The 13,069-nt window shown below is 48.8% G+C and overlaps 1 protein-coding gene across 1 annotated transcript; it reads left to right on the top strand.

The window, feature by feature from the left end:
• Nucleotides 1-10,557: 10,557 nt before the first annotated feature.
• Nucleotides 10,558-12,456, top strand: CARTPT (CART prepropeptide). The gene is made up of 3 exons (XM_004420469.3): nucleotides 10,558-10,716; nucleotides 11,031-11,114; nucleotides 11,935-12,456. The coding sequence occupies exons 1-3, from the start codon at nucleotides 10,558-10,560 to the stop codon at nucleotides 12,040-12,042; spliced, it is 351 nt and encodes a 116-aa protein (XP_004420526.1). The 3' UTR covers nucleotides 12,043-12,456.
• The last annotated feature ends 613 nt before the right edge of the window (nucleotides 12,457-13,069 follow it).

Here is a 13,069-nt window from a genome sequence, read left to right as displayed (position 1 = left end):
GTAATGACATTTAGAAGCTCCTTGCTTTTTGGTGCACCCTTGCTTCAGAAGTAACACAAAATAATAAAAAATAAAGCGAACTCGACAGGTTTCTTCCCGAGGAGGAATCTCATTAGCAAGCCCTGGGAGAGATGGTCTCTGTGGGATCGGACGGTGCCGTGTGCAAAGCCACAGTGGTCGTTCGTTCCAACCCCGCTGTGGGGCGCTGGGCATGGGCCATGTCCCTCAGCGATGTCTCCATCCCGGCCACTCTGGCCAAGAGTGCAAATGGCAGAAAATGACATTTGCATCTGGGAAAAAGCATCACCAATGCTCAGAGCCGCGGTCTCTCCTCATCAGTCAGTGTGGCGGGCTTGTGTCTGCACAGGGTGAGATCTTTGCTCTTCCGTTGGCCAAAAGGCCCTCAAGAGCCTCTCCCGTCTACATGGGAGGAGATCTCCAATGGGGCTTCCAGGCGATCTCAGCCTAAAGCTAAGGTCTCTGTCACAAAATGGAGCCCACTTCACGTTTGGAAAGTCCAAGCTCGCCCTGGAGACTCAGCCCGACATGTTTGCAGCTTCCAGTGGAAAATTACTAGGTTTTCAGGGAGCAGGGGGATCTTGACCATTAGGGAATATCTTTTACAACATTTAAAATTTTTTTAAAGATTTTATTTATTCAGTTTTCTCCCCCCAAAGCCCCAGTAGATAGTTGTATGTCATAGGTTCACATCCTTTTAGTTGCTGTACGTGGGACTCGGCCTCACGTTGGATGGAGAAGTGGTGCCTCGGCGCGCTCCCGGGATCCGAACCCGGGCCGCCAGCATCAGAGCACGCACACTTAACCGCCAAGCCACGGAGCCGGCCCTAAAATTTTTTTAGAATTGTTTTATTTTCTCTTTCTCTCTTTTTTGTTCCCTCTTTTTCTCACCTCCTTTTTTTTTTTTTTTTTAAAAATGATAAAGTTGATGAAATGAAATGGAAGGACAAGGTAAATAAGAAACACTAGGTTTTCAGAGGATCTGGGTCCACCTTCCCGCCCCCTTGCCTGAGGATCTGGAGCCAGTTACTTAGACGATCAGTTTTATCACCTGCAGAATTGGGAACACAACGTCTGCTCAAGGTGAGCGCAAATAAGTCTGTCATCAACGTTTAATTACTTATTACTATTTGGGGGGCTTCTCTCTGCACGTCAGGCCCTCTTGGAAAGCCGCTTGGGGCGGGTTCATGACCTTAGATGAGGGGACAAGGGAGACCCCTGCTGAACTGAGAGGGACTTTACCTTGCCCACCCATACCGGCTCAGCCAGCAAGCCATTTGTATTTTATGAGGGTAGGATAATGGAATCTTGAAAAGACCTGGCCTCAGAGATCTTTGTAGGGCAGGGTGAGCTCCCTGACACTTTTCGAGATGATGCAAAGATGCCCTAAGCAGTGCTCCTCAACGGGGCTTGTATCAGTCGGGTTATATCAGAATCCCTCGGGGCAACACGAGTGGGACCGTCCTCCACAGAGACCCCAGTGCCCTAGATTTTGGGGGTGGGATGAAGCATATGTAGTTTGCCGAACAAAAATTTCCATTTGATTCTGATACTTCCACCTTGGGTTGGGAGCCAGTTCCCTAAAAGTAAATTTAAGGATCTCCCTATCCGGCCTCACCTCTGATGCACAATGTGCCCAACTTAGCCTGTTTGGAAAACGTCATCTGATGAGTTGAGATAGAAGAGAGAAAAGAGCGACGGCAGCATTCTTGTCTGATGACGGCATAGCCCTGAAGAAGCCTCAGCTTGGCCAGACCCTTGCGAAGAACACTTTCCCCTTCTTCTCTGCTCAACAGTTCCACCCTGCAAAGCCTAGCTCGTATCCTGACTTGCCTTTTCGATTGCCCCAGCCCGAAGAGCTTGCCTTCTCTGCACTTTTAATTCACTCATTGCCTGGATGATTTATTTGACAATTCAATTAGCAATTGATGGCCTGGCTTCTGTTTCAGTTGAAGGCAATTTGTCTTATATTGCTATTTAATTTTTCACTTATCTCTGTCCAGTGGCAATAGCACTGATCTGAATTTTAGTTCTAGTTTTATTTCTAACTGTGCATCCTAGGCAATGTTTTTAACCTTTCTGGGTTTCACAGCCCCAGTTATAAAATCCACAATTCTCTTTCCTATCTCACCTCTCAAGCTTAGGTTCTTGCAAAATTCTTATCCATTTAATTTTATTTTTTGGTAAAGTCATTGTGGTAGACAGTTTCTAACGTGGTTCCCAATGATATTCACGCCCTTATGTCATCCCTACCCTTGAGTGTGTTGGGGGGTCCCACTAAATAGAACATCACCAAGTGGTGGGACGTCACTTCTGTGATGAGGTTGGGAGAGACCGTGACTCCTGTTTTGCGAGCATCCCTCTTCTCGCATGCTTGCTCTGAGAGAGAGGGCCACCTGGAAAGGGTTGAGGGCACCCTCTGGTCAAGAGCCAGCAAGTAACTGAGGCCTCAGTCTGCAGCCTGTGAGGAACTGAATCTTGCCAATGACGCTGTGTTATCTTGGAGGTGGATCCTGCCCCGGGTGAACCTTGAGATGACCGTGGCCCCAGCTGACACTGTGATGTCAGCCTCGGGAGAGACCCTGGGCTGGCACCTCGACTGTAGCCTCGTCACAGACCCTGAGCAGAGGATCTAGCTAGGCCATGCCTGGATTCCTGACCTACAGAAATGGTGAGATAAGAAAGGTGTGTTGTTTTAAGCCACTAAGTTTTGGGGTAATTTGTTATGTGGCAATAGGTGACTGATATTATCTATGAGATGAGTTGATGGACATGTTAGTCTGTCCGCCTGAACTGGCCAGATTAAGCTAAATTATGCTGCAGTAACTAATGACCCCAAAAGCTCAGTGGCTTCCACCCACAAAAGTTTACCCTCGCTCGCACTGTATGTCCACTGAAGGCTGGTTGTAGCCGTGCTCAACACTTTCTTCCCCTTAGAGCCCTCCATAACCCAGGCTGAGAGCCGTCTCCACCCGGAACGTGGCCGGTCCTCATGGAAGAGGAGAAGGGAGCAGGGCAAAGCTTCCACGGCTTCCCGTGGAATGACACATCGTACTTCTGCTTGTGTTTCACCGGCCAGAGTGAGTCACGTGTCCGCACGGGAGTTGAACAGGGCCCAAAGTACAATCCTCCTCCAGGTGGGGGGCTAAGTGTTGGTGAGCAGTAGCACAGGGCACCGTGTACCCCTGCACGCTGGTCAGAGGGAGCAGTAGCCACAGACTGCCAGGACACGCAGGAATGAGGAGGAGTAGCTCTCGTCCTCAGATGAGGGGTGAGAGGCCCCAGAATGGGTCTAAGAGGAGAGTGCAGCTGAAGAGCTATCCTTCCCGGAGAAGGGTGGAGAATTAAGGGAACATGGGGCACTGAGGGAAGTTGAGGTGTTTTAAGCATCCCCAGAATCTCCATTGTCACCTCCCTGAGATCCTAAAACAGGGAGCTCTCTGTGGCAGATGCAGCGTGAAGATGTGCCCCTCTGGCACCACTCATCTGATTGCGTTGCCTTTCCGAAGCTCTCCCAGCGTCCTCCGCACAGAAATATAACAGCCTCCACATCTATAATGCAGTTCATCAAGTGAAAGTGGGTTTTCAAACAACTGTCTTCCAGCAGCCAATTAATAGGAGTGGAAGACTTGACACACCACCGTGGGCAAGGCTGCCGTTGTCTGGGTTTCAGTCTTTCCAAAGCCCCGGGCTAATCCTACCTTCCTGAGGAACAAGCACAGTCCCTGTGGACTTCCTGCAAATGCTGGCGGAGCCTGAGGAATGACCGCTGGCCCGGGTGTCTCAGAGGCCTTGCCGGCCGGCTTTAGAGAGGCGGTGTGACAGGTCGTGCAGAGATCTGAACGTCAGCATGTCACCAGAAGCTGAGCCTGCCTTAGCTGGTGAGCCAAGCCAACATGATGAATCTGTTGTCAAAACCAGAACCAGATTAAACTTCTGCTGATGCGCAGCAGAGAAATGTCAGGGCCAGAGAGCCCCTAAAAAGCACGGGGACCTGTTGAGGCTCCTTCTTCCCATAAAGTACACTTTTGCCCTCCAGCCCTGCCTCTTTGGATCTCGCCAGACGGTATTCTGTTTCTCCTGAGGTTATAGTTCGCGTCAAAAGAAATAGACTTCACCCGGGTGAGTTCTGAAGGAGGCATAGCAGAGGCCCAGAACCGAGGTTTACAAGTGACCTCAGACGCCCTCTAAGCCAAACCCCTGCCCAGAGCAGCTTCACCTCCTCACGGCGGCCATCTGGGCGCGGGCGCTCAGGGGCCGCTTTAAACTTCCCAAGACTCGTCAGGATGTGGTCCCGACCCAGTTCTGCTTCCACATTGTACCACAGAGAGTGTGGGGGGAGAGCAGCAAAGTAGGAGTCTAAACAACAGTGTGGAGACAACTCCCTGCTTCCTAGTGACACAGCTAGTTTCGCATTTGAGAAAAGTTTCCATTTGGTGACTGAAATGCCCTCAGTTGTTGGAGGAAATGCTGAGAGAGGCCACAGTCTGTACCCCTGAAATCCTACTTCTGAAACTGAATACTGTGAAACCATTTTACCCCTTTCTGGCACATTTTTTTGCCTGATACAAGGGTGATAACGGCGTTTCTAGATAGTAAATTAGCAGTGCTTTTAAACTTCTTGATGAATCTATTCTATAATAGATTATGTACTTTATTGAATGGTCACCTACTTAGTGTCTAAAGGTTATCTTTCATTTCATAGCAACTAACTTTCCCCTCCTCACCTGTGTATCAGGCATCGTGCTAAACCCAGGGAATACAAAGGTGGTTAGATCTATTCTCTGCCCTCAAGGATCTCCCTGTCCAGCAAGTGAGATAGACATCCGATAACATGATGTAAGACATGTTAGGCGTTTTAATCAGCATGTGTATAAAGCTCCTTGGAAACAAAGGCAAGGCAGAGCTGGTGGTGTGATGGAGCCGTGGGGGAGGAAGGCTTCAGATGGGATGTGTCTTGAAAGATGAACTTTTTAGATGTTCCAGGTATGGCAGGGCTTTCCAGGCATATGGCAGGGCAAGGGGAAAGGCAGAGACGGAAACATGCCAGTGCATGTGGTGGTCATTGCTGCAGTCTAGACACATGGTGACACTGCTCTTCTTAGTCCCAGGTGCTTTAGTGGAACCATGTGACTGGTTCAGGCTGATGAGTTGGAAGCAGAGGCAAAGCATCGCTTCTGGGCCAAAGCTTTTAACAGCTTGTCCAAGACCGTCCCGAGCTCTTTTTTCCCCTCTGGAACACGACCAGCAGCATCAGCCGTGGTGGCTGTTCTGTCAGTCTGGTCCGAGTGACCATGATGAACACAACTCTCCATCAACGCTTGACGTACGTGTGACGTGAGTGAGAAACATATCTGGGTTTTGTTCAAGTCACTGAGATTTTGGGGTTGTTTGTTACGGCAGCATGAGCCAGTCTATTCCACTAATTCAGTGCAAAACTAAGAAATGAGTATGTTGTGCCTGCAAAATAAAATACAAGCTATCTGACGGAACTGGTTGGGAGTGAAGGAAAGTAAGTTTAGAGATGTGGGCCAGGACCAAATTATGAGAAACATCAACACCATGCGGAGAAGTGAACTTGAAACTATCGGCAACGAGCAGCCATGGAAGAATTAAATTGCTCTCTGGGGCCGGCCCCGTGGCTTAGTGGTTGAGTGCGCGTGCTCCCCTGCTGGCGGCCCGGGTTCGGATCCCGGGCGAGCACTGACGCACCGCTTCTCTGGCCATGCCGAGGCCACGTCCCACATACAGCAACTAGAGGGAAGTGCGGCTATGACATACAATTATCTACTGGGGCTTTTGGGGAAAAAATAAATAAAATTATTAAAAAAAAAATTGCTCTCTGTTAAATCCTATAGTTCATCTCTTGGGGCGCCCTAGTCTGCTGCTTTGGTGCTAATCCTATTCTTCCTACAAGCTTAGGGGATCTGGATACAGAAAAGTCAGAGGGGAGGATGGGACGGATGAGGCACGGCAAGGGGGTGGTGGTTGGTGTGCCCCTCCTGTGCTGCACTCCAGGTGGACTATGCCAGGGACCAGAGGAAGGTGTTTTTCTCCCAGGGCAAGTGTCTCTTCGTCAGTGATACCTCCCTATATCTGACATGGGCTACTTTTCTTAGGCTATACCTTTTAGGCCAAAAAGCTTGCTTTTAGTGTTAGTATTTGAAAAATGGAATCTTTTGGGCTTACCTATGCTCCTACTTTCTGTTCATTGGATCCAAATTTGGAACTATCTACTGCTGCTCTAGATTTTCTTTTTCTGTTCTACTATTCCTTTCCAGTCTTGTGTTCCATTACACATCTCACATTCTCCATGTAGCCTCGTCTCTGGCAATCCAGACCATTCCGTGCTCCCCCAGATGTCTTTGCCTCCTTGACCACACTTACACTGCACGCTTGCCCTCAAGGCCCCAGAGTGGGATGTTTGTTATCATTAAAATTCTACCTTCCCTCTAAGACCCAGCTGCTCACATGCCGTTTTTTCCAGAAACATCCCTCTCAAGAAAGAATTAATCTCCGACTTCTCTGGGCTTCCCTTTCTCTCCCAGGACCCTCACCTCACGGAGTCATTGTATTTGGGTATTTGTGGGCATGACCAGACCCAAAGATCAAGGGCAGGGACTGCGTCTTGATCATCTCAGGGTCCTCATAGTACTTAGCAGTGCTGTGAACATATTGAGCATTCAGATTTTTTAAAAATTGAAAGCTTTTAAAAAAAATTGATGGAAAGCTTTGTCTAATTTCCCCTGCTTTACTCCTTCAGAGGCTGTCTGTAAAGCAGGTATTCTTTCCTACTACGTCTCCACGCCTCCCAATTTAACACTAACAACACGGGTCCTTTACTTGCAGATTATTTTCTTCTAGATAGTGATAAACATGTTTAGTCAGAACAGAGTGAACACCACTTCCTTTCTTTCTTTTCTTTTTTTTTTAATTATTTATTTACTTATTTATTTTTCCCCCAAAGCCCCAGTAGATAGTTGTATGTCATAGTTGCACATCCTTCTAGTTGCTGTATGTGGGACGCGGCCTCGGCGTGGCCAGAGAAGCGGTGCGTCGGTGCGAGCCCGGGATCCGAACCTGGGCCGCCAGTAGCGGAGCGCGCGCACTTAACCGCTAAGCCATGGGGCTGGCCCTCACCAGTTCCTTTCGAAGGCTATAGATCGAAAGTCGGTAAACAGAAGATGAACGTCAATGGAAATTAACCTCTTCTGGAGGCTGGGAGGGTGGAGAGCAGACCATGTAGAAGTGAAAAGAGGGCCACCTAAGAGATTATAACTGTGTACCAAAGAGAACAGAGTGATGTTTAGCTTGGAGGAAATTGCAGCAAACACAAGTAAAGAGAAACAATTTTAAATACAAATATTTAAGAAGTCGATGGAACTGAGGAAGTTTTACTGCTGAACAAGACTCGGTCGGAGGAGGGATGGAGCAGAGGTTAATAGACAACAAAGCGGTCTGACATGTGAGCAATATGACAACCCAAAAGGCCAGAGGAAAAGAGACTATTCAAAATCTGAAGAAGAGGGAGAGAGAGAAGGACTGCAGTTTGGCAAAAACACGATTTTGGTGTCTGATTCTCCATGGTCTTCTCACGATTCAACATCTTAGGGCTCTAGAGTTATCATTTAGTAATATTGACTGGGCTCTATATTTTAGAGGATTTTAGGCCAAAACCAGCGTAGGCTCTTTTCTCTTGCCAAGTCACAAATCAATTAATGGGTTATTTTTGTAATAAAAGTTTCAGAACTCCAAGAGACAGACATCAGTAAGAGGAGATTTTCCCAACCTTTTAAATTTTCTTTTCCGATGGCAGTATGTTACAAATAGATCTTACTGGCACTAGTTCTCAGCTCTCTGCTGATGAGATTTCTCCCTTTGAGCTATTCCAAAGACCAGAACTTGAGGCCTACTCTGTCTTAACAGGAGTGGTTAAGAGAGGTTTGTCTATAGTAAACCTCTGTAGACATGTTCTGGTCACTGTCTCTCTTTTGCGAGGAGACCTGCCTCCCTTTTCTATATGAGATGAGAAATAGTGATTAAATCCAATGGTGCCTTTTCCTCACTTGCTTAGGGGCATAAAAGGTGGGCTTTTCTTTCTAATGGAGTCATTATAAAGTAGCAAGAATGTATAAATTCTTCCAACAGGGCGTGATGTAAAGATTGTAGAACAGCTCATGCTTTTGTGCCCTCTCTTGTTACAACTTATCAGAAGTTGTCTTTGGGAAGAAAATGGCCTAATCCTTACTGTACCATGCTTCCTAAAGACAGTTTATCAAGTCCTTCTGCTCAAAGATGAAGAAAGTACTATGACACGTAAATGACCAAGACGTTCTGGCTTGCTTCACAGTATTGTCCAAGGGTCCCTTTCCCAACCCCTCAACTAAATGTGGGGTCCTGCTTCCATGAAGACGACAGCACCAACCCAACATTGGCAGGACTTGAACTTCTGAGTTATTTTTCCAACACAAGTGGCACAAAGGGAAAGCTATTATTTGTGTCTGGGGACAACAAAATTTAAGAGAAAATATTGTTTTGGGAATACCTTATCTTTGCAGAAGGATGGGCTAAAATCTTCTTTGGTGCTGTTTTTCTTCTGAAGCTTAGAATGCTTTTAAGATCACTGGAAATGTTTTCTGCAATGAGTTCCGGTATGTCTCTGTAAGGTTTAAACAATAAATGTGCTGCCACTGAAGTTTTATTGTGTAGAATTAAAAGGTATGTGTGGAAGGCAGAGCTGGGGGAGGTGTTAGATATGTTTTCAAGTTGGATTTACCCCAAAGGAAAATATTTTGATGCTGTTAATATGTGTGCTATTCATCAGAAGAGAGATTACTTCTTGAATTGCTTCCCAGTGTGCATTAAGTAACAATTAAATACTTGATCAATGAAATAATGAGACACATTATGTATTAACTATCCCAGTGACCCACATTGTCTACTAAGCAATAAATCTGTGGGAGAAGAAGTTGGTGGATACTTTAGATTGGGTGTCAAGGACTTTTAAACAGTCAATTATTTGGAGATGCAGGAAGACCTTTCCAGATAAGGTAAATACAAAGGCTCTCAAGTAAGAATGAGGTTGTCTGTTAGAGGGCCAAAAAGAAGCCACTGAGGCTGGAGTGGAGCGGCCTGGGGCAGAATGTAGGACATGAAGTTGGAGAGGGGTGCAGATCTTGTAGGACCTTGTAAGTCAGGATAAGGAATTTAGATTCAGTGCTTAGTAAGATGGGAAGCCATTAATGTATTTTACAGGGAAAAACACTCTGGCTGGTGGTGAGTTATGGATTAGAGGAAAGCAAGAGAAGATGGGGTGAGGTTGGGTGTAGGCAAGACGTAGGTTGGGACAGCTGTGCAGGTCTGGGTGGTAGAGATGGGGATGGAGAAGAGTGGATGGATTCAGAAGCAGTTGAGGGAAGGAGGATGTAGTGGAAGAAGCCAGGTTGGCAGGCAGGTGGGATAAGCCTCTAGGTCTAAGTGGGAAAACATCGCATCTCCTACAGGAACTTTCATTTGTATTCAGGCTACAAGGACCCAGACCTTTTAAAAAACAGTGTCTTCACAGGTCACCAAAGACCTAGCTCACCTCTGACTGCTGATCTCTGGAGATATTTCCACAATCAGGAGTTGCATTTTTTCATCCCCTTTGTTTTCTTTCTGGACAGGCTTCTTAGATACCAGGGTGGGTGATAGGTAGGAGAGGTTCTGAGGATGGTTGAATTTGCCCCAGGGAAAAGCTGAGATAGTGCACACAGCCACTTATCTGGGGGGGGGGGGGGGACTTAGTGCTCACTGGCCAGGGTTTACATACCTAGTGTCTCGTTCTATCCTCCTGATAACTCTGGGAGGTGCATTTTTAAATTCCAGTTTACAAAAGAAAAAGGTGAGGCTCAGACAGGTGCTTTATTTTGCCCAAAGTCACACAGCTTGTAAGTGGTGGAGCCAGGACTGAACCAGAGCTGGCTCTCTGCCTCCTCCACTCCGCCCCTGAATTGGGGTGAGTCTGTTTCCCTTCCTTTCTCATTACCACACAGATCCATCAAAGAACCCATCGTGGGGGAGGCCATGATTTCTCTATTTTCGAGCGCCTGGTAAGGTGCGCACCCCCCTCTTGCTGCCACATAGGGGCTGGGGTGAGAGGCAGGGTGGGGCCGGTGAGGCGGGTTGCGCAGCCGCCCCTGCTGGGTGCTGGGGAGCGACACTTCTGCGTGGGCCTGACTCCCATTTCCTAGCCCCCTCCAGCTCCCCATCCCTCACCTTCGCCCCTGACTTCAGCTCAGGCCCCCCGGGGAGCCCCTGGCCGCGGGGCTGACCGCGTTGGGGCGCGGGGTCCCCGTTCCCCGCGCACCGGCCCATCCGTGCGCAGAGCCTCGTTCCGGCCCCGGGGCCCGCGGGCTTTGACGTCAAGCGGCGGCGGGGGCTGCCTCCGGACGGCTGACCCGGGCCTCCTCCGCGCCCCTTCCCTGCGCCCCTCCCCGCGCGCCGCGCGGCTCGGCGGCTATAAAGCGGGCGCGCGGCCGCCGGCGGGAGTTCAGCACCATGGAGAGCCCCCGCCTGCGGCTGCTGCCCGTCCTGGCTGCCGCCCTGCTGCTGCTGCCGCCTCTGCTGGGCGCGCGCGCCCAGGAGGACGCCGAGCTCCAGCCCCGCGCCCTGGACCTCTACTCCGCCGTGGAGGACGCCTCGCACGAGAAGGAGCTGGTCGGTACCCCTCCCCGGCTCCCCTGGGCCCCGCGCGGTCCCTTTCTTTGTGCGCGCCCTCCGCTCCCCTCCCACCGCATGCCCAGAGTCGGGGCGCCCGCCGTCCTCCGAGGAGCCTCCCGAGCCCCGGCCCCGAAGCTCGTAGAGCGGATCCCCGGCCCGGCTCCCGGACCTGGGGTCGGTGCGTGGGACACGCTGGAGTGGGGTCCCAGGGAGGAGAGTGTGGTGCGGGCTCCTCGGAACTCGCGCTGGGAGTGAGCACCCGGGCTGGCTCGCAGCCAAGGCGGCAACTCGGCCGGGGCGGTGTGTTGCAGATCGAGGCGCTGCAGGAAGTCCTCAAGAAGCTCAAGAGTAAACGCATTCCCATCTACGAGAAGAAGTACGGCCAAGTCCCCATGGTAAGCCTTTGGGGCCCCCCTCCCCAGGCTTTTCCGGGAGGAAAGACACCACCTTGAGTCTTATCCACGACCTTTCCCCCGGGATGTGGCTTAGTAATTTAGGTAATGGGCTTGGAGAATGCTGTGGGCTCCGTTTGTTTGCACCGCCAGGCTTGCCCCTGGGTCTCTAAGCGCAAAGCTCAGACCAGCCAGTTCCCAGCAAGAACAGCTTGTGCCAGGAACCAGCTCTCTCTCGGGTCTGGAAAGAGCATTTCCTGAAGATAAGCGACTTTCATCTCGCAAAGAATTCTCCGAGTTGGAAAAGCCCTTAAATATACTCAGTTCTTGTCCCTCCAGTTTTCTTCCTGCCTTCCTGGGCACTGCCAGTTTTTTAACCTAGGTTCTAGGGTCAAAGTTCTTGATTCAGGGCTGGTTACCTTCCTCGGAGAACACACACACACACACCCCCACACACAACCCTAAATCTTCCTTCTTGGGATAAGGAGGCGGAAAGCAGGGAGGAGCGGTTGTGAGAAAATATAGATCTATTGTTCATTTCTTAGAAAAAAGGTCTGGTGATTTTTTTTTCTTTTGGTAGAGCAATTAAAGGAGCCAGGAAATGTAAGGTGGAAGATGGTAGGAGGGGCTCGATAATTTAAACTTCTTTCTTTTCTGTTCTCTCGCTGAAATGATAAGACAAGGCTCTCTGCATTTCAGGCCTGACTGTACTTAGACCTCTGGTGGTGGAGATGGGGTCCACCCTCCCTCCCAAGAGGCAGAAGTTGTGTTGATGGGAGCCTGGCTTTGCTCCTGCCCGTGACCACACTTGTGTTCTTTGCAGTGCGACGCAGGAGAGCAGTGTGCAGTGCGAAAAGGAGCCCGGATCGGGAAGCTGTGCGACTGTCCCCGAGGAACCTCCTGCAATTCCTTCCTCCTGAAGTGCTTATGAGGCGCCCACCCTTCTCCAGGGGTCCCCGGTCCCCCACTTTCCCCAGAGGACCAGCCTTCATCACCGGGAGTTTGGCTTTAGCAACAAATTTTGCATTTCCCTTTGAGGGCAGGGGCTCTTTTCCCGTTGTTTCCAAATAAAAGAAGTCATTAGATGTTGCTGTGTGAAGGATGGTGCCTTGTGTGATGTGCAAAGTATTCTTTCTTATTTTATTCGTCTGACAAACTTTTGTGTATCTTTGTGTAAAGAAGGGGATTTCACCGTGAAAATTGTATTTTTGTATGTGGCACGGCAGGACGAAAATTAGACCTAGTTAATCTTGGTAGATGACATCACATCCTGGAAAATAACTCACCCCAAGCATCACAATGGAAGCATGTACAAATTATACATAATAAAATGTTTTTAATAATTGCTCATAGTGCACTGTTGTTTCTACATCAGTAATCTAAGATGAAATGGTGGAATTAATCATGCTGTTGTTTTCAAAGAGAAATATTTAAAAAACAGCAGTCTAGTGGGAGAACAGCCCCTTAGCTCCAAGGAGTTTTGACCACTCGTCAGGAGTCTGCCACACAAGATTTGATCCACTCTATCTTTCTCTGATTGCAGCAGTGCAGGGTGTGTGTGATAAAATGGAGGTGGTTGGAGTTGAGCTGATGCATTTTGTTTGTTGAAACCTTTAGCTCGATCCCTTAATTTTAATAGTGAGACCAATAAAAGAAAAATTGTTTCATACTTTAGCCACATTAAAAACAATTCGAAAAATTAGGACTTGTGTTTTAGCAACTCCTTTATAGAAAATATACATTGATAAAAAAATGGACTCTTTGGGGGTTGTTGTTTGTCCAAAGGAAGGAGGAGAGCTGCGTCGGGTGCTCCAGGGTGGGAGACCCAATCCTTCCCACCAGGTGATTCACAATCTTGGACAAATTCTCCATTCAAAGGAAAAGAGTCATTTTAGCAAACAGTTTTGAGGGGAACAAATGAAAATCGATGGGGGCAGATTCGACTCAAGAAATACAAA

Source organism: Ceratotherium simum, chromosome 4 (genome assembly GCF_057802395.1).
Source record: "Ceratotherium simum simum isolate JZ-2026a chromosome 4, ASM5780239v1, whole genome shotgun sequence".
Classification (NCBI taxonomy): Eukaryota; Metazoa; Chordata; class Mammalia; order Perissodactyla; family Rhinocerotidae; genus Ceratotherium; species Ceratotherium simum.
This window is presented reverse-complemented; position numbering and strand designations above follow the sequence as displayed.